Genomic DNA, 22408 nt, shown 5'->3' with positions numbered 1-22408 from the left:
AAAATTCAGCTACCTTTCACCTACAGCTTCCTTCCACAGCAATACAAACCATCTGAAAGCAAAGCCCTGTATGCAAGTGGAGCCTCTGTCAGTGAGGAGGATTGCAAAAGTTTGGCATGCAAAATAAACTGGTACCTGCATATGGTTGGTCCAAGCTCTTGAAAGCAACATCCAGTCCCGGGGAGAAGGGCATGTCACACACCCTTAACTCACAGCTCTCCATAAAGAGAGGGAGAAGTAGAAGAGCTCCCTTCTGGAGCAGAACCAAAACCTTAAAAGAGCCCAGGCCCTTTGCCTGCAGCTCCACTAGCCTTTTAAAGCCTCTCTTTTGTCTCCTCGACATTGCTGCTGAAAGCCATGAGGTAACTCTCTCTATTTTTACCCCCCAGGCATCATCACTAAACAGTGTGATGGACATTGTCAACTGTCAAGCACTTGCTCCACTTCCCATCCTCCTCCCATAGATGGGGTTTAAAATAGGACATGTCCCTTGCCACAAATGTTTTCACACTTGCGCTCAGGAGAGGGGACTCTTTGAGTCACTGAGCATGAAGGCACTAAATCCCAAAACACTGTCATCTTTCCTGATACTCAGGCATGTTTCACACAAACAGCATTTTTCTGACACAGTCATTTGCAAAGGATAACATTGGTGTAGATTTCTCCAAATGGAGATGGGCCATTCATCACCATTGAAAAGTTTAAAACTGGCATAAATTAACCATTGCGGAAGGCCCGGCAGAACAGAAAAGTTTTCAGCAGGCGTTCAAAAGTTGAAACATAAATTAACCATTGCGGAAGGCCCGGCAGAACAGAAAAGTTTTCAGCAGGCGTTCAAAAGTTGAAACGGCTGAAGTCTGCTGAATCTCTTTTGGCAAAGGACTGGGCTGATCACAAAAGATTTGGTTTCTTGTTGTTGCCAAATGAGCCTCATCAACTCAGGGAACAACCAGAGATGCTGATCTCAGTGATTGAGCTGGGATATAAGGGTTCAAATGATCCCTGGGGTACCTTGGACCTATGTTGTAGCTGGAAAACCAGCCAGAGCTGGAAAAAGGCACTCTGAGCCACTGAGCCTCCACTGAAAGTGTTGAATCCAGCAGCACCCCCAAGCTGCAGACCTGCTTTTTCCTGTAAAATGTAATCCAATCTACGCAGGAACAGAACACGGAAGTCAGTTTTCCCAGTGTGCATCCTACAGATCAGAAGTATGCCATGGTCAATGGCACAGAAAGCCATGGAGAGATCAAGCAGGAGAAGCAAGGTCACAGTCCGTTTGCCCCTCTCTCAATAAGCAACACCCCCTCAGAGCAACCAAGGCTGACTCTGGCCTGAAACCAGGCTCAAATCCAGACTGGAACAAGTCTAGATAATTAGTCATATATGGGGCAGACATGTGAATAAAACAAACAAACAAACAAACAAACAAACAAACAAACAAACAGGCTGCCTTCATATCCTAGTTGGACCCTGGGCAATTGACCTACTGGAGTTAAAAGAGGATTGTTTCCCATCTTGGAGTTATGTTTCCTTTGTTTAAAAACATCAGGAGGTGGCCACAACGGAATATGGGATCCCAGGCTACCCCTAAACTGCTAAGAAGAATGCCCCAGTCTGCCCCAGGAAAACCCACAATCTACTGCTGAATTGGGGCAAATGGTAATTCATGAAAAACCCAGTTGCCACTTGCTGTGATCAGTGGTAAAACATGGCTTTCCCCATGGAAAGCGTGCCAGGGGAAGAAAAAAACAACAACCCCAAACCATACACACACCTGCTTGGACCTGGATGTGGAAAACCTGGATCTGTGCCTAGAAACGTGGCAAAAAAGTAAGCATGGATGAGCCCTTAGTGGTGCCTCAATTTCCAGATGTTACACGATTATCAACATGCTCCCTGTTCTAACAATTGTAGCCGAGTATGAGATTTTTAAGGAAGGATAAATTTGAACTGGCAAAATTATGTGGAATCACCAAGGAAGAATCCTCCTGATGGGAGAATTATAAGGCTGAAATTTATCAGCAAAGGTTTAAAAATATATAGTCCCAGTTCTTCCTGCTACAATGTACTGCCGGAATAATGCAAGGATCCATTGTGAGATCAGGATAAGGAAAGGGTATAATAGGTGTTTTCCTCTCTCTGGACCAGGTAGTTCCTCCAGTATTTTCCATCATGAACTTTGCAGGGGGAGAAGGTGGAAGGGTGTTTACTGCACTGTTTGTCCAAAAAAATGTCTGAATGCATTACTGTGTGATATTGGCTGGACGTACACTGCCTCCATAAAGCACCAAATTCTTCTTAGTGGTGTATTTCTGACTACTGCCAAAGTGACACAGGATGTCATATACCTCAGGGCCTCCATTTAACACAGCTACCCAAAACAAGCAGCTTTGATTTTATAAAGGCACACCTGAAATTACTGCAATGTGAATCAGGAGCACATCACGGCCTCATTTCCCTTCTAGTTTCATATGAAAGCAAGTGGAGCAGCACTGTGGGATGGTTTTGGACTGCCTAATATCTCCAATACTTACCAGCATGTTACTGGAGTTCATAGAACCCCAAATCCTAGTATAAGATCTAGACCATGCCAATGCCTAAGAAGTGGAGGAGAATGCAAGGAGCAGTTTATTTAACCATGTAACTAAGTTCTCTGGGCAGCTCAATCACACTCCCCATTGAAAATAAAGAAAAAATAACGTTTACAGAACGACAGTCATATGAACCACTTTTTACATCAGCCAGAGATTAAGCAACATTGCAGTACAACCTCAAAGCAAACAACTCCAAAGGCTGGACTATTTATAGTACAGGACGAATTGTGAAAGTCTGTCCATACCAACGGAAATTCACTGCAATAGCAGATTGACAGGTATTCGATAAAGGCAAAGGTTCTCTGATAAAGGCTAAAAGAGAGTGATCTGTATGCTTTCATGAAGTATATATAGCAGTGTGTGAATCAGTGTATGTAGACTCAGGAGCGAAAAACATATTGAAACTGTAGGATATGATGAGCGTTATCAAGCTTTAACCCAGTCAGTAGATTTCTATTGGTGAGATATTTGAATTTGAAATGAAAAAGATTGAAATATTTTACAGAACAGATGATGTCCTGTGCTTTGCTGAATTTTTAACTCCTACAAAACACTATGCGCATGATCCAGCAAAGCTAAGAACTTGTTTGTCTCATGCATTTCAGCTGCAGAGTTAATCACATGCACTTACATCATTTCACTCAAAATCTATTGGATTTAAATGTGCTTAATGTTGGCTAGATCATGCCCTATTCATTTTGACCCTGTTCATATCCTTACATATGATCCATAAAGAGTAACTGATGCAGTATAGCAAGAATACATTCTCAATATAGCCAAAGTTGAGTGAACTTTGGCAGGCAAAACAATTTTTCCACGGCAGTTGTCACAGTTAACACAGAGAGCCAAATATAAGAGGTTAGAGAATAAGAGCAGCTGCATGTCCTTTATATGTGCAAGGTGGTGTGTGTGTGTGTTTAAAAACAACAAGAAGAAGCTACCACAAAGGTCCTTTGGACCCCAAAGCATCCCCTAGCCTGTTCAAAAACAGCAGATGTGTTATGGGGCACATACTATGCCCTGCCCATAAAAGTCCCAGGTGTGCCGGCCAGCAAGGGCAAGGCCTCCCGTGCCCCCAACTGTTTCAGGACGTAGCTTCTCAGGGAAAAGCCAGCTTGAAACAGGCTCCTTCAAATAAGCAGCGGTTCAAACGGATGTGTAGAACTGAACTTTAGACGGGAAAGATGAGAAACTGAAATCAACAGATTTGCCCATTTCTAGTCCTGAGGCACCAAGTATAAACAAATAAACAAATAAATAATAATAATAATAATAATAATAATAATAATAATAATAATAATAATAATAATAATAATAATATTTTATTTATACCCTGCCCATCTGGCTGGGTTTCCCCAGCGACTCTGGGCAACTCCCAACAGAACACTAAACTTCAAACATTAAAAACTGCCCTAAACAGGGCTGCCTTTAGATGTCTTCTAAGTAAATGGGAGAGCACCATTTCAGACTCTCGGGCATGTGAGACATGCTGTACTGTGTGTGCAGTTCCACCATAGCTCCACAAGTTCTGCAGAGCTCAGGAAGGCATGGCAGCAGAAGAAAGAGGAAGTAGCTACAGCAGCAGTCGAGACTGCCCTCACACCCACTTTCCCTGCTCAGCTCCTCAATGCCATGCTAAAAACTGCAGAAGCATGCAGTCCGGTGTGACTTTATTGACTACACAAATAATGAGGTATATGGTGGAACAGTACCCAGAGTTTGCAGCACAGTCGAGTGCAGGAAATACATATTTTATTTTATTTTCCCTCCCCCTCCCTATAAATTCAAATCGTTATTGATACAAAATACTTTTACTTATGGTCACCAATCTAACCAATAAACATTACTACACATCGTTTCATATCTGTAATAATTGTAATGATTTTGGTATATAAACTTCAATGCAACTTTGTTTATATACTCAGAAACGTTTCTTTGAGTGTTTTTTGTTGTTTTGTTTTTATGTAGTTCTTGCATGTCATATGATCTAATGTAGACAATGATCTATCTTAATGTAACCATTTAAACAGTTTAAAGATGAAAATGAACATAAACTATGTTACAAAAAAATAAATAGGAAGCTATTGTTATTCTCTTGGACCCAGCAAATCTTCCAAGCTCTACTGCTTGGACCCAACCCCAGCCAGGTCCCAGAATTTTTGAAATCAAAAGCTGGCAACCCTGTAAACAGACTGCTTATTATTATTATTATTATTTGTTTATCATTATGCCTGAATAGCTAGTCACTGCACGTTGTACAAATAGAATTAATTGGAGAGGGGGGTTAAGGAAGGGAATGGATTCACTTTGGATGGAAAGATGATAAATGATTTGGGGTTTCATAAAGTGAAGAGTTTGTTGATGAAAAGAAGAGATAGAAATAAATGGTTTTTTTGGGGGGGGAACAATTAAATGAAGGGAAGGATTTGGATGGAAGCAGGGAGTTAAATAAATAACAAAGAAAGAAAATAAATATGCAATGGGAATTCTGGGGAATTTTCGCTTCGGTCACACTCAATTTACCATGCGGCCCTCGCCTGAAAATGGTTAGCCACCCCTGCTATTCAGTGCGTATATGAAAAGGAACAGATCAAAAAAGATACCGCTATAAGGAGAGGGGAAGGGGCACAGAAGGCAGAATGAAGGGAGAAGAGTGAGATTCTTTGGGAATGTGGTCTAAGCCCTGTTTCAAGGGGGGAGAGATGTCAGGAGGTCTGGATTTTTAGAGACAAGGGACAGCAAAGTGGAGTGATGTCAAACAGAGGAAGTACTCAAGGTTTAGCAAAGAGGAACATATTTGCAGAAGGATGTAGGGCAAAAGAGAAAGACGCGGAAGAGTGAAGGGATTTAAAAGCAAAAAGTAGTAGCTTAAATTGAATCCAGTAAAGAAAAAAGGAGTCAATGACGAAAGGGTTAATGAAATGTAGGCAAGCCAGCAAATAAACTATTAAGAAGTATTCAAAAAGAGGGAACAAAAAGAGAATGTTAGCAATATTTAAAAAGTCAAAAATGGCAGTAACTTATACATATATCATTTTTTTCTAAAATGAGAGGAATGAAAGAAGACTCCAAAGTTTCATGCTCGGGAATAAGGAAATGTAGAAGAATTACCCAGAATGATGAGAGAAGAAGCTAGATGCAGAAGCAGTGCAGGACAATAGCTGATTTTTAGACTGTTTCTCAATAAAGCTCCTTTAGTGTCTCCTCTGGCTACAAGTACCATAAGTCTCTGGATACAATACAAAGACTATGTACACACTGACTAGTGTGTAGAACAAAAATTGAGTTTTTCCCAATCCAGAATTATTCATGCTCATCCTCAACATGTTGCTGTAATCTAGATTGTTTCTAGATCCTGTTGTCCACAAGGCTGGGTGGGGTTGCTTGATATGCTAGTGGGGTGGGAGAGCTGGGGGCAGGGAATCATATCTGGCAACCAATGTGCCACTTTGGTTCCAGATAGTACACAGGTAGATGAGTCTAATAAGCCCAGGACACAAATTTTCATGACCCTCTAGTGGTTGTGGTGGCCCATTTAACAAAAGTAATGTATTTTGCATTAATTCTGGAATTCCAGTTTATACTCGATTCTGACCAAACTAAGCCTACTTGAGCAAAATAAACATCAAGATTAGCTCCCAAATATCATAGAACCATAGAACTGTAGAGTTGGAAGGGATCCCCAAAGGTCATCTAGTCCAACCCCATGCAGATATGACCCTAAAACCTTCACCCTCCAATCTGATTTAACAGCATCAAACATGAAAGAAAAGAAAATATTCAGAGTGTACTTCATGTTTCAGAGAGAGAAACAACCCTCCCACTTGTATATAGCTCTCATGATTCAGACTGTCAATAAAGAAAAAAATCATAAATAAACTGTCTCATCTAGGCCTGAGTGTTACATATAATCGAGCGCATGAAGTATCAGCCACAGTAACAAATGTACTGTGTGAACAACACAGGGGAAACAGTGTGTGCCCACCTAAACTGTGTCCAACAACAACAACAACAACTGTAGACTCCACCCATCTGACTGGGTTGCCCCAGCCACTCTTGGTGACTCCCAACAAAAAAGTATCAGACACTAAAACAGGATCAGACACTAAAAACTTCCCTGAACAGAGCTGCCTTCAGATGTCTTCTAAAAGTTGTGTAGTTCTTTATCTCCTTGACATCTGACGGGAGGGCATTCCTCAGGGAAGGTGCCACTACTGAGAAGGCCATCTGCCTAGTTCCCTGTAACCACATTGCCATGAGGGAACCACCAGAAGTCCCTCAGAGCTGGATCTCTATGTCTGGGCTGAAAAATGGGGATAGAGATGCTCCTTCAGGTATACAGGGCCGAGCTGTTTAGGGATTTAAAGGTCAGCACCAACACTTTGAATGATGCTCAGAAACATACTGGGAGCCAATGTAGATGTTTTAGGACCAGTGTTGTAGGCTCCCGGGGGCCGCTCCCAGTCACCAGTCTAGCTGGATTAGTTGTAGTTTCTGAGCCATCTTCAAAGGTAGTCCCACTTAGAGCATGTTGCAGTAGTCTAAACAGGAGATAACCAGGGCATTTGCCACTCTGGTGAGACAGTGTGCAGACAATTAAGGTCTCAGCCAGCATACCAGATGCAGCTGATAGACAGCTGCCCTGGTGGACCTGTGCCTCCATGGACAGCTATGAGTCCAGAATTACTCCTAGCCTGCACACCTGGTCCTTCAGGGGCACAGTTACCCCATTCAGGACCAAGGAGTCCCCCACACCTGCACACACCCTGCCCCCCAGAGACAGTTCTTCTATCTTTTCGGGATTCAACCTCGGTCCGGAATGAATAAAGAGCAGCTGGGTTTTTCTTCTCCTCCCTACTCCTGCTGAGGGATTGTTCCTGCATTACAGCACAGGATTGGAGGGGTGGGAAATGAATGGTGCGCTCTTCAAAGTATAACTACAGGTAAGTATTATACGTGTAACCTATGTGCCAAAACCATGCAGGCACACTTCAACTGCAAAAATTCCCAGATCAATAATAGCACAAAAGCAGATTGTCGTGCATGTTCACTGGTCCTCTTCTTTACAGACAGCCCAGGAAGACTAGATTGGCTGAGGCTTCCTCAGAGTTGTACACATAGGGAAATAAAGGTGTGTGTGAAAGTGAGTGTGTACACAATTTTTTAAAGAAAAAAAAGTAACTGATTTCAGATTCTTGTTCCTACATGCAAATGCTATTTGTTTAGGAGGAAATGTGTCACATTAGGAGCTGCCCTCACTGTAGCAACCAAAAATAATTTAAAAAAAGTTATAGCACCACCTGCCTTGGGATTGCCCCACAACACAGAATACTTTAGTTATAGCACCCTCATAAATGCTCCATAGGAAATAATCTGGCCTTCCTAGGACCCTTCTGACTCTGCCTATGAAAATAAGCCATGATGCAAGACATTGCTCACCCACTGCTAGGACTATCAAATAGCAGAGAACAGCCGAGCATGCCTTGCCTTGCTCAGCATTGGCCTCATGGCTGTGCATTATTCAAAAGAGAAAAATACTGCATCTAAGGTGGCTAAAGCTCCTGGGCTGGCAATTTAGGTTTGCCTGACTTACGTGTTAGTAAGTCCTGCGGAACTTACTTCTGACTAAACATATATAGGATTGCACTGCAGATCACTCAGCTCCAGTCTTGACTCTGAAATTTGATTCTTAAAAAATAAAATAAAAACCTCCCCCACTTTGACAAGTGTTAAAGTGAAGTCAGGTGATTGGCAGCTGGGCTGTCCCACTCAACTGATGCACAGAGGGTTCAATCCTACTTTCTACAAGGTTTGGTAGTACAGGTTAGTTTCCCTTCCAAAACATCCAAACCAAAAAGAACTGAACTGATTGTGAATCAGCTGGTGTCCTTGGGGGAGGTCCAGTCCTGCTGTCTGCAGCTACACCTCTACTTGCTGTACACCTGATGTCACATATGATGTCAGGTGTGGGCTGGTGGGCATTGTTTGGGGGAAATGGCCTTGCAAATAGGGAGACTTGGTAGGCATGGGCCAGAGATTCTCCACCCGGTTTTTAAAGGCTTGGGGTGGCAACTGTGTAAAGCAAGGGTGGCAGGTCAGGGACTAGCAATGAGCCCTCCCAAGCGGTAAATACCTAAAAGGTGAAGGAGCTACTGCTACTGCTGTATAAAAGTTGATCCACAAAATAAGGGGAAAAGGTGAATAGATCATCACTAGAATTGCAGTAAACCAAACTTTGAAAAATGCAAGAAAATCTGCTGCAAACTGCATGCAATATTAACAGTTCAAAACCAACTAAAACTAAACAACAGTATCATTTCTGAAATCTAGCATCAATAATCAACAGTGCATGTAAACAGATCACTCATATGACAATTTAACTGATATAACTTTTTGACTGGATTCGGACATAACACTGAACTATGGTCTAGTGTTACATGGGTGAACCTTGGGTTCCTTCTCCTTTTCTCCTTCTCTGGCAGTCATTAAACTCTCAGAAGGTTTTACTTCCATTTTTGAATAACTGAGGGTTATCTCTTGTTTAGAGAAACAAGTCAAATTAATAAGCCACTTTTTTGGAGGGGGGTTGTTCTACTAAACCATAGTTAAGACTAACCACTGTTTGCCTAGATTTGGAAACAATGGTAACCACATAGAATTTTAAAAAACTGGAAATGAAAGCTTCTGGTCACCACCTCACAGCTGCACCACCGGAGGAGGGAAGGGGGAGCATGTGAGCATGAGGATCATTCACATAATGCCAAACCATCGTTTAGTGTTATATCTGAACAAAGTGAATTCTGGACTTGATATGATCTAAACCTGATATAAATTTGTATTGTAAAGCATGCATATCATATTTTCTTTGATTTTTTATTGTTTTATTGGGGGAACTCCATTAAGTTCATTATACCCCACCCAAACAGAAGAAGTCACTGCTGTCATCTTGCTGAGTCACTGCTTGAGCTGACTTACTGAGCAGAAATCACCACTGATCCGGAGCCCCTTTGCTGACATCATTTACCCAGTCCAAGGCATTGTATCACTGAGCAGCAAGCTAAATGAGTCAGGCCAGCTGCAATCTACGAGGAGCACCACTCGCAACTTGGAGGTCATCCCAGAAGCAGGGCCATAACATCATTTGGCAGCAAAAGCAGCAGCACCCCAGGAGGACTCTGAAGAAGACGCAGAGATCTAAATTTTCAACAGTGAACTAGACTTTGGGTGAGGCTTTTTTGGACATGTGGTTGACCATTATTTGTCATAGCTGTCAACCCTCCCTGCTGTTTCCCAATGCTATAATAAGGGAATTTCCTGCAAAAAAAGGGAAAGGTTGATAGCTATGTAATGTTTGTGCCTGACAAAGGTAGTTTTGAAAGCCGGTTCTCATACTGTTGTCCCTTTCCATGTGTAGGAATAAACAAACATTTATACATTTAGCAAAATGTATAAAACACACCTCTAGGTGGCTGAGAACAATATCAAGTAAAACATTTTTTAAATTGCTATAAGCCAGTTATAAACAAGTATTGGAATAGTCAAAATATGATTAAGATCAACAACAGCTAAAATGAAATATAACATGTAAATTCTGCATGTCTGGATAGAATAGCCCAGGCAATTGACATCAGCACCAGCCTGATGTCAATAAGTAGGGAGTTCCCAAATATAGGTGTTGCACAATAAAAGATGGATTTCTTGCAAGTATGGAACAAGTACCATATTGGCCTGAATACAGTCATACCTAGGTTTACGCCACTTCAGGTTGTGCAATTTCAGGTTATGCACCGCGCCGAACCCGAAAGTAACGGAAGGGGTTACTTCTGGGTTTCGGCGCTCGCGCATGTGCACAAGCCCTAAACCACGCTTTGTGCATGCGCAGAAGCAACGAATTGAGACATGTGCATGCGCAGACGCAGCAGTGTGGGTTGTGAACGCACCTAACGCATGGATCGCGTTCGCAGCCCAAGCATCCACTGTATAAACCTCACTTTTTCCCCAAATTCCAACCGTGAAAAGTTAAAGTGCGGCTTAAATTCACAACCTTATAAAAATTGACTTTTTATGATATCGCTGCTGAAACAGACATACGGTAAAACGGAATGGGTGTGAGTGCCAGTGGAATTTTAAGGGAGAGGTTTATATTCGGGTGCGGCTTATATTCGGGCCAATACGGGATTATGTGGCAGCCGTAACAATGCCAGTTCCACAGACTGAAGAAGTCGAGTGGGCATAAATGGTGTAAAGCAAGGATCAGGGTCTGTTGCACTTCAGGTGGAGAAGCACCTTAACGGAGCTCTTGGGTTTTCTGAGTTGTAACTTGAGCCAATACAATTACCAAAAGAAGATAATATTAAGGTAATAGTGATTGATGCGGAATTATAACTGGAGCTGTGTGTACTCCTTAAAATTATGCACTAAGGAAATCCAAATTATGCATGAAGAAAAGCTGAAATCAGCAAAAAGGAGAGGGGCAGGGAGGGAAGAGGGGAGAAGGAAGCAGGTCTGCCAGGAACACTTACTGGCTTGTTTGGCTTTCTCTGTATAGGTGGTGGTGAGGTCTTCATCGACGGGGTGCTCCACAGGCCCTATCATGGGGATGAGGTGCCTCTCTGCTCGAATGTTCTTAGTTGCATGTGGGAGGAGCATAGCCTCTGGGGAAGGCTCTCTGTCTTCAGCTAAGGGTGGCTGCAGTAGCAAAGCTTCACTCTCTGAGAAGGGGGTATCGGTGCGGCTTCCCGGCTGGCACACTATCTCCCTCTTGGCCACGCCGCTGAGGTTTTCTCCACGTTCTGCAGCTTGCGCTGTTGCCTCGGGGGTGCTGTCATACCCGCTCATCTCGGAAAGTGACACTTCATCCTGCAGCTCGCCCACTTTATTGTTTGGTCCCCCTGGGGGAGAACGGGGGCTCTTCTTGCGAGCTCTCCGGTGCTTTTCCTGGGCAATGTTGTCAGCATCGCTGTCGGTCTCGGCATAGTACGCTTCGCTATCAGGGGGTGAGGTTATGTTCTCCAGGGGCTGCCGCCGTCGGGGCTGCTGCTCAGGTTCCAGGGCAGCAGGGGGAACGGCCGGTTCAGGACTGCGCAACTGGGAGGCCCGGCTGAATGGAGAAGTTGGCGAGGGCACTTGCAGCTGCCTGGGGGAAGGGGAACGCAGGAGCCCCTCAACAGATGGGTTCCCACTAAGCGCCCTGCAGGAAAGAAGAAGAAAATACATTAAGAGATTCTGGGTCAGTTACACACAAAGCAATAGATGAATATTTGATGCAGTCATGTGTATCCTGAGCAGAATCTCCAGTATGGCTCTTTTGAGAACCAAAGTCAATTTATGGTTAGGAAATTATGAAACTGTGTCACACAATGGCTAATGAAGATACAGAGAGTGAATCCCCAACCTCCTATATATTGCAGTCAGAAGGCCACTCATACAAATTAAGCAAAAATCGGAAATGTATCTAGTTATCAGGGGGTCTCTCATGAAGAAGTTTAACCTCTTAGTATGAAATATGGCTTGTTAATAGTACTGTACTGGGTGAATCTGTTAGTTTCAGTTTCTTTCAGTTTCTCCTTTTTCTAATCTTAAATTCAATTTTCCACATTGGTTTGCAAAAGAATAAAATACAGTATTTTTCTGTGTATAAGATGCCCCCCATGTATAAGGCACCCCCTATTTTGGGGGGACTCAAATTTAAGAAAATGGGGGGAGATTGCTCAGGGTTGTTGAGCTTTTCTTAGCGGGGATTGCCAATAATTGCTCAACCACACGCGGCGCAAAATCCACCTCTTGTGTGTCCCCTTGCTGGCAGAAGCTGCCAATTGCCCGCCCAATTGCTGCAGCACCAACCAATCAACACAAGCCCTTGATGCAGAAACCAATAACACGCCAAATAGCCACCGACAGCCACGGCAGCAACCAAAAGCCCACCCTATGCACTATCCCATAGCTGTCAACCCTCCCTGCTGTTTCCCAATGCTATAAGGGAATTTCCTACAAAAAAGGAAAGGTTGACAGCTATGCTATCTATGTATAAGATGACCCCAACTTTTTAGCATAATTTTTAAAGAAAAAAATCTAGTCTTATACATGGAAATGTATGGTAAATAAAGTAAAGTCCTCATAAAAATCCATCAGTGTTCTGCCTGGAATAACACCTAATATACACATGTAAGTAATTTTCCCTAATCTGCACATTTTTGCATGGCATTTTCCAATAATATAATGGATTTTTGTATCTTATTTTCACTGTATTTCATAAAATTTATACACCATTTGATTGTCCAAAAAGGCCCCCCAAAAGCCCTCAAAACAGTATACAAACATGTGTATTTATGTGCACACATATTATTTTGTCACAGGATTTGGTTCTATTAAGGGGAGAAAGGGAGGAGAAATCTCTTTATCTATTTTCCCCACCCCATTCATAATTTTATACTCCTCTATCATCTCCACACTTGCTCACTTTCCCTCCAAACTAAAGCACCCCAAATGATGTAACCTTTCCTCAAAGGGGAGTTGCTCTAACCTCTTGATCATTTTGGTTGCCCTCTTCTGAATCTTTTCCATCTCCTTTTTTGAGGTGAGGCAACCGCAACTGTGCATATTATTTAGAGTATGGTCTCAGCATATCTATTATCCATCATTTGTCAGCTTCAGTTATCAGAAAAGTGAGATAAAAATGTATTTGTTTGTTGATTTTGATATTTATCAGTCTTCTATAAAATAGTTTTTAATAAAAATAAAACCCGCAAGAATGGCGTTGAATGGGAAACAGAGAAAATACACCATGCCCTTGGATGCTTGGAGAATAGTTAGTTCTTAACAGAAGAGAAATATGAAGCTGCCTTATACTGGGTTAGATAAAGTGCATAATAAGTGTCCCCACACAGAAACGAAACAAAGCAAAACAAAACAAAACAAAAAACTACAACTACACAACTTTTATAGAATACTTCAATTAACAAAACACCATATAAACAGTAAACACACAATATACACACTCCGACAGAAAAACCGGTAAAAAGTCTTTATCAAGTTTGTATAGTGCAGGGACGTCCAACTCCCAATAGACTGTGATTTACTCACAGTATAAAAAAAACTGGCTGCTTTCTTCTCCTTCCCTGGGCGATACGAACCAATCAGGGATCCTGTGCTGAATTTACATTTACAGAAGCTGGAATCTGGAACATCTGTGGCCCTCCAGATGTGGTTGGACTCGATCACCTATAGTCAGTGTTGGTAGAAGTTGTAGTCCCTCAATATCTGGGGAGGGGGCACAGGTCATCCCCCCCCCCCGCCGGCATCCATCCCAGCAGCAAAGGATAACCTATCAGAATTTCTCAAGACTTGCAACATCTCCTTCCCTGGAATGGTGAAATTTAATATATATTGCATGTCTTTCTGTTGGTATGCTCACCTTTTCTCTACTACCTGACCTATTTAGCACCACCCTTTCTTTAAAAATGAAGTAGGTGATAATAAAATACCTCTGGGGGGAAAAACTTAAAATAAACTGGCAGTGATCTACCCATTGTTGTTGGATGGACTGAAGTTGTTGAGCTTTTTTTAGGAAGCCAAAGTTGTTCCTCCCTTTTTTTGGGGGGGGGAGAGCACTGAGGGGCCAAAGATCTGCCAGGATCTACCAGGAACACCCCACGATCTACCAGTAGATCACAGTCTACCTATTGGTAGTTTTGAAGTTTGAAGTCCAACTTGAAAAGAAGTTTCTCAAGGAATTAGGATGCAAGTTTGGGGGTCTTGTAGATAATACTGAGTCAGGCCATTGGTCATTCTAGCTAATATTTTCCTTTGATTTGTAGTATTCTTCAATGTCTCAAGGCTGAAATACATATGACGTGGGAGAGAAGAATTGGATTTCCCAACAGTTTCTCTCTCTTTAAAGCAGCAACCAGGGGCTCCAGTTTTGACCCAAGAAGCGGCACTGACAGCACCCAGGGAAATGCATCAACGCCCACTTCCTAAGCACTGTCATTCCAATCCAAATGAGAGCACCCTCCTTCCCCACTGCTGCTTTAAAAAGTAATCAGGATATCTGATCCTGGGTCACATCTGTTTTGGCAAACAACCAGAGGTCTTTCCCAGCCTTGCTATCCCCATCCTTTTCACTGGAGAGCCAGGGGACTGAGCATGGCCTCTTCTGTTTGCAAAATCTGACATTCACCACTGAGGTACATGCAAGTAGCAGGAGGGGCAAGTACCAGATGATCTAGGATCAGATCAATGCATTTTAAAAATAAATAGTGCCACCTTATGTGGAAACGGTCAAAATTGCATAAGCCTACAGTGTTATGCTTTATCGTTGTTGTGGCACACTTAAAGAAGCTGCTAACTGCATACACGACAAATGAGAAAATTGTTAACTACTTTAATTTGCATGCATGGCAGTGTCCCATGGGTCCAACTTATCCTTTAATTAACCTTGTGCCAGAATAAAATTCTGGGCACACAAGCATACTCCAGCCCAGAGAAGGCTTTAAAAGGCCGTACTGGCTGCATTGGCAGTGGTAGTGATGATGCAGGCACTGTTGCCAGCAACACAACTTTAAACTAAGGCTCAGTTGCAGGCCCAAACAGAGGGGGGGTCATATGGGCCTCCGATTCCAAAGGGGGCCTCGGTGAGCATATTCACAATCACTCACCATGATTTAAATGTAAATACTTAAAACAATCCTTTTCCCTACGTATTTTTAAAAAGCATTATTGTATATATTTTCCATTTTGTCTTTATATGCAGATACGGTTCAAGCCTTGAAATAAAATTATTTGTCAGCATAACTTTTGTGAAAATTATTTATATACTTACTTATTTATAAGACTTCAGAGATCCCCAGGGTAAAAAAAGGGGGGCACATTATCTACCTGACCCGGGCCTCTGCCTGGCTCTGCAAGGGCCTGCTCAGTTGACAGCCATGAGTTTTTCCAGTTGGGCTCATGCTGACTGAGCTGAGTGGCTGGGACCTAAAGAGCTGCTCTGGTTCACTCAAGAGTTTGCATTAGCTCAGCGGAATTTTTTCAGTTCTTTGTTGAACAGCTCATTCCATGCTTCCAGAGGGCAGCCATGGTGGCCTGTTTATCAGCAAAACAACAAGGAGCTGCATTCAAAGAAGAAGACTCAAACCCACAGGGGTTCTCTCCTCACTCAGTGTCCACATCTTACTCGTGATGTATATATAAAAAATTCCTTCCAGTAGCACCTTAGAGACCAACTAAGTTCGTTATTGATATGAGCTTTTGTGTGCATGCACACTTCTTCAGATCAGATTTTTTTTTTTTTTACTACAGCAGACCAACACGGCTACCTACCTGTATCCTGATGTTAAATGTTAAATAGCAACAATCTTGGTACAGGTTATTTGGGTATAGCATTGCTTACTTTCCTGAAATATGAAAACTGTTTAACCTAACCTTTTGCTTTCTGTTTTTTTAACTGCTTAACAATCTCCATAAGAGCTTCTATCTTATTTTCCCATGTTTTCATATTAGTCTTTGGTGTGGTGTTGATCAATGTATCTACCTACGAGCTTCACATATTCTTGAAATCGGCCCTCCAATGCAATTATAAAAAAATATAAAAGTAAAGTAACCATAAGCCTACAGAATGAGAACTCGGATACACGATGCTATTACATTGATCCTATTTAGACTAAGCGCTGAGCAAGCAAGAATTTATCCATGCAGCATTCCATGTAGCTGGCTTCAAATTTAAACCAGGCTCTCAGCTACTGAATGTGCAATAATAGCATGTCAATGCAACACCCACTCAGGCCACAAGGATCACTAGTGTCCTAATGCTGTATTAGAAGGCAAGACAGCTGTGGCTTAAAAGAGACATCAGGCACTTGGAATATGGTGCAGGAAAGCTTTTCTTACACGTCTGACATCTTCTTTTAAACAGGCCAGCCTGGTCACACTCTGAATGTCCAACATGTCCAAAAGCCTAATATGAGTCATTCTGAGGTTTTAAAACCCCCCAGACTACATATAATGAAAAATAGTCCCTGTACTGTTAGTGGGGGGGAGTCATTTTCATATGACACTCACATGCATTCTGGGACTGAAGTAGGAGCACAGGACAGGCATAGCTGGGAAGGTATATGAAGTCACATATATTATTACATCGAACATTTAATCAAAATAAGTTTGTGCTACCTTAACTTTAAAAGGACAGAATTTACATGAATGCAGCAGCAGGGTGCTGCATTTTTCACTGAGCTCAGCTGACACCAAGAGCCAACAGCTGCTATCATTTACCTTTTAACAACAATGTTGAGGATGCCATTTGAGGAGTCGATGATCTGCATGGCGCTGGCATGTGAGAGGCCAGCACATGATTTCCCATTGATGGATACCAGTTCATCATTTTCCCATAAGCCCCCACGGCATGCTTTGCTTCTTTTACGGATCTAAAAAGGGAAAAGCAGAGAAGAGAGTGTGAAGGAGAAAGTTCCCTCCTGGGCTATCAACAGGGATACCAACAGCATGATAGTTACCATCATGGAAAAGCTGAAAAAGGGGTTTGGTCAGCACATGAAAGGGGCACACTTATGCCACATTCTATATCTCTTCAGCCCATGGCCACAACCCCATCGTTGATGCCAACCCCACATAGGGAGACCATAACTCAGATGACAGCTGCTGTGTCCCTCTCTCTGGCTCTCGTCTCATGGCATTCACACCTAGCCCTCCCAAGGGGCAACTTCAGTGATGTGAAACAATGTAGAAAGCATATGTTGCACACAAAGGGACCACTCTGCAAAGAACGGCCTAAGCTTGAGCACAGTACCAAGACTTCTTGCAACTTAAAAGGATACGTCAAATTGGGATAGGTGACACCAGTCTCCACTCAAATAACTGGATTGAGTGTGGGGCTGACATATCCCACACAGGTAAGCAAGAAAGGACCTGCTGCAACTACCCCAAGTCTTTCCCTCCACCCGCATTGCCATATGGGAGCACCGTCTTCCTTTACCAAACTCTATTGCTCCAGCAATTCCCCAACCACAACAGTGGGGGGCAGTGTTCTCAATGCATGGGAAATACTCATCCCCCATTGGCCAAGACCAGGCACTCCATTTCCTGCTAGCTGGCAGTTAATAGCAACACATGGGGCCCTTTCATCAGGACCTAGGTGACGTGGAGAGGATAGGGTTAACTTTTCCCTCCCAGTGTGCTGTGGTCCCTATGAAAACAAACCCCTCCCCCCAAATTAAAAAATTGCCTAGTTGCCAATGATGAGCCTAGCATAACATCCTGGTCCTCTGTGTCTCCCCTGCAAAGTAGAGGAGCAGGGAAAAAGAAGAAGTGCCTATCTTTTTTTGGGAGGTATGAGCTGTCTAGACACTTGTTGGACCTTTATCAGCCTCTGGGGATCAGCTCCAAGCTCTTCCTGCAATCTTAAAATAGAAATTGCTCATTCCATCTGCCACATTCATCAGCACAAATGCCATCATCCAGGCCTTCCAAAGACTTTGCCCTTCCTCTGCCTCTAACATTTGGAAAAGAAAAAAAACTGGAATGAGAACATGAAACCTAGTAATAGAGCAATAGAGCAAACAGGCTCTCCTGCTCCTATCAAACTGAGCAGTTTCCATCTGGTTTCCTTCCCTCATTTCACCAAGTTTTCTGGGGTACAGTTTGTAGGCAAATAACAAAATAAAGAACTATGTACACTCATGTGAGATGCTATAGTTGGGAGAAGCAGGAGCAAGGGTATCTGCTTGTATTTGAAGAATGTACCGGTAATTGACTGGGGAAAAGGTGCCTCAAGCCCAATATTTGGAGAGAAACAACTCTTTCATGGAGACATTTCTCCACAAAGAATGCTGCATGCACCATACATTTAAAGCACAAACACCAAACCATCCTAGGAACCACAGTTTATCCTTCACAGAGCTACAATTTCCAGCACTCTTAATGAACTACAGAAGGATTCTTTGGGGGGAAATGATGTATGGAGGGTGTACACAGCCATAGACTATCAGCTTTTCATTTGCATAACGAGGTCCAATGACCACCCTGTTCCCTAAGGTGCAAATAACTAGACACCTCACAGGATATTGATTTAGGATCAAATAAGGCCACAACTTTATTGGTTACAGATGTGAGGTTTGGACATAGGCAGTGTGGTAAGCAACTGTGCATGTCACTCCTGCCCGTGTGTTGGGAGTGTTTCTAAGGGTGAAGACGACAGGGGACGACGACGACGGGACACCCTATGACCTACGTCAAATCGGGGCATCCCCCAAGTGGTCCCCATTGGAGGAGTGGCATGGCCCTAGCAACCCCTGTCTGGATATTGGACAGGAGCCACTCCTCCTGGATCCTTCTAATAGGTTACACTTACCCATGGAGGGGCAGGCGGAGGCTACAACCTCCTCTCCAACCAAGACTAGGCTTACCCAATGCCTATCCGCCTTACAAAGTTGTGACGATTGCTACAAGATAGGCGAAAACCCAAGTGGGAGTTCCAATTAGCCAAGAGGGGGAAATTCCTGCCTGACCCCTGAAAATTTAGGCGGCTGACATTGTCCATAGCAATGTCAAACTATCCATGAAAAACCCTAATCTGAGGGAGGGTGGGTGGGAGAACGGGTGCAGAGAAAGGCAGAAAAGCCCTGCCGGCTGGGCATTTAAACTTCCCCTGGGCATGGCACCAAGGGCTGCAATTGGTTGGTTGGTCCTACACCCAGGGGAACACCCACTAACTCCTGCCGCCATTGGCCCATTTAGCGGCAGGAATACGGATCTGGCTTGCGATAGGCCAGTTTACCAGGGAGGCCCAGGTCCTGTCCGCAAAGCCACCCACCCCAAGAGGGGGAGAACAGACTTCTCTGGGTGGTATCTGGATGATATCCAATGTTACATGAATGGGATTCCACTTACACAATAGTACTTCTCCTTCCACTTATCTCCCCTCCAACCTTCAAACCCCCATTTACTCTGGAAGGTCCCACATAATTTAAGGGTGCAGGTGAAGGAGAGGAAGGGGAAATCCTTCTGTGCAAGTAGATGGACAAATCTAAATGTCACCCCCTGAAAATGGCAGCATTCTAATAGGTGTGTGTATATGCATGCCAATGAGTTCTAAAGGGGGATTCTTAGCACCTTGCTAAAATTTAAATTCTCCCTGAATGGAATTTTGAAGCGGAGATGCTGGAAAATGAGGATCTGTGTACCCTGATGCTCCCTGCAAGGACTGTAATAGACTATGTCTGGATCTGTGGACTTACAAGAAAAGAGGACATTCTGGAAAATGGTTGGGGTGTAAGATGGAGGAATATCTGGGGGGAAGCCCCGAGATGGCGTAAGAAAATGGTTAGAAAAGGGATAGGGTGAAATTTATTAAGGATAAAATTAGGATGGTTTATTATGGTACCCTGAAGCCAGTGTGTTAAGATTTTAAGCTTTTGAACTAGAGAAGAGATATTTGAATTTTTGTTTGATTAGCAGCAGTCTAAGTGAAAGAAGATGTTTGATATGATTTGATATAAGAAGTAATATGTTATGTTATAAAGTTGTATTATTAGTTATTACGAAGTAATATTTGGAATAGATTTGATGTAAAATAAGAAGTGATAGATTATTTTGGAGTAAAAATAAGATCTTAAGAAGTATGTTTAGTTTAGATTTTTAAATGATTTAATTTTAGAGATGAGAAGTTACTAAAGTAAATTAGATTCGGAACCAAAGGGGAGAAAACGGGGGAAGTCACTAAGTAGTGATGTGAACAAGAAAAGTTTTTTTTTTGTGTAAACAAGAATAAGAATTTTTGGTGTATTTTGTTTTGTTGTGGTTTGATTGTGGGGTTTGTGTTTGGGTGTGATGTGTATGGGTATGTGTTATATTGTTCTTTGTTTTGAAAAAACCAATAAATTCTTCTTTAAAAAAATAATTTAATTAAATTCTCCCAAACCCAATTCTCCCCCAACACTCTCATGCAATCTGGTAATTGTCAGATTTGGGGGTTTGGCAATGAGTTTTCCACCCGCTCAGTCCTGAACCTGAGGAGTGGAGTGCTCCACCACACTAATAAAGTTTTTTAAGCTATAGAGTAGAAAGAGGAATTGATCATTTATCTTTACCTCTCGCTCCACTATCAGAAAAGATAATGGTTATTATTTTATATGTTTAGGTTTTGTATACCGTGCTTTGAGTTGGATATATTATTGATTTTTTAATTATTGTTTACATGTTTCTTATTATGTTCCATAATAATTTGAAAATTAATAAAAAATAAATTGGGTGGGGGGTTGTCATTTGGAACTAAAGATCATGCTAACAACTCTCTATCCCATCATGGTAGGGAAGGACCAGCCTGCACTAGCTGCAGAGTTCCAAGTGCTTCTCCAGACAACCTATTTGTTAAGCAGTCATCCTGATTTGTTTGCACAAAATCTGTGTGGAGATTATATGACATTATTGTTTGTTGAGTTTTCATTCCAATTTGTTTGCACATACGTTGTATGATATTGCCCATCATTGCCCTTATTCCACATTTTCCAGTGCACATTCCCATCACTTTTCTTACCACATGCATTCTGTGAATTTTGGGGGATGTGGGTTTTGTGTGTGTGTGCAAAAGCACCAAATCCACTTTAATTGCGCAACCTAAAATTGTTGGCATACAGCTGTATCAGACTCACAAAATAACGACAGTCTGGATTCTGGAAGCTGGGAGTAAGAACCAGTAAGAACTTCTGAGTAAACATTGCATAGGATTACACTGTCAGTCCATTTCTAAAACCCTAACAGCAAAAGGGCAAAAGCCATTCTTAGCCTCAATTCAGCAAAAACAAATATATTTTTTATTTTAAAAATAGACCAAGCAAACTGCTTTTAAATTTTGTACGATAACTAGGAGAAGAATGATTGAGAGGACAGAAAAATCCCAAACATACCCAGGGTATTTCTACCAAACTCCACCCAGTGGTATGGATGACAAGCAGCAGCAAAACAATGAAATGGTGAGTGAAAAAAACCAGAAGTGTGTGGATCCTCATGTGCCAATCACACACATTGACAAATTGGATCTAAACAACCCAATTGCAAGGCTCTCCCAAGAGTAAATGCAGCCTAAAATCACAAAGCCATTGAAAGTGTCTGAACATTCTCTCTCTCTCAATATTTTTTCCATCCCCCCAAAAAACAGTTTAAAGATGTTTCCTCCTAGAATTACTTCAACTCATGCCATCTCACCAGTGGAAAGATGATACTGAAAGGCTGTTTCAGAGGGTCAGGAAAAATGAAGGGAGTGGATTCAGCTCCTGCCTCTAACTTACCCATGTTGTGTTTTAAGCCTTAACACCACTTGACAGGAATTCAATGGCAAACCCAATTTTGCTGAAGGGTCTGTGCCTATGGCAATCATCACATACAATTTGTCTCTTAAGAATCTTGCACTCCTGGAGTGTACTCCCCTAGCAACCCTCAGCCTCCATGGCTATGAAATCTGGAGCTTGGAGCCATGGCTATGAAATCTGGAGCTTAGAGCCAGATCAGAGTGCTCTGGCCTAACCACAGCTTGGTTTATGCCAGGATTGATGGTAATTCTTGAACTCCAGTTTGTGCCTGTATGTAACTGAGCAAGGAAAAAAACTCTGCAGCAAAGCTCTTCATTTACCAAGCAGTCTTCAACTACGTTGTGTGTCCCGGGCATCTAAAATCAACAAAGTCCACTCTCGGTCTTCACAGCCAGCTCCCCACACAGATGGAGAAACTCTATAAATAGAATGAAAGACTTCCCAACTGTTCTTGTTCCCAGAGGCAGCTTTTCAAAAACTCATAAATCCCTCTTGGAA

The 22408-nt window shown here is 42.5% G+C and overlaps 1 protein-coding gene across 2 annotated transcripts in view; it reads right to left on the bottom strand.

Annotated features, from left to right (window-relative positions):
* SYNPO2L (synaptopodin 2 like) overlaps nucleotides 1-22408 on the bottom strand; it is a 38089-nt gene that overhangs the window by 8892 nt on the left and 6789 nt on the right. For both annotated transcript variants that reach the window (XM_033148596.1, XM_033148597.1), the window contains exons 2-3: nucleotides 16863-17014; nucleotides 11117-11784 (exon numbers count right to left, since the gene is read on the bottom strand). In XM_033148596.1, the coding sequence (XP_033004487.1) occupies nucleotides 11117-11784; nucleotides 16863-17014 (820 nt within the window). The remainder of the gene's footprint in view (nucleotides 1-11116; nucleotides 11785-16862; nucleotides 17015-22408) is intronic.

Source organism: Lacerta agilis, chromosome 5 (genome assembly GCF_009819535.1).
Source record: "Lacerta agilis isolate rLacAgi1 chromosome 5, rLacAgi1.pri, whole genome shotgun sequence".
NCBI lineage: Eukaryota > Metazoa > Chordata > Lepidosauria > Squamata > Lacertidae > Lacerta > Lacerta agilis.
Note: the sequence above shows the minus strand (reverse complement) of the source record. Positions and strands in the feature narration are given on the sequence as shown.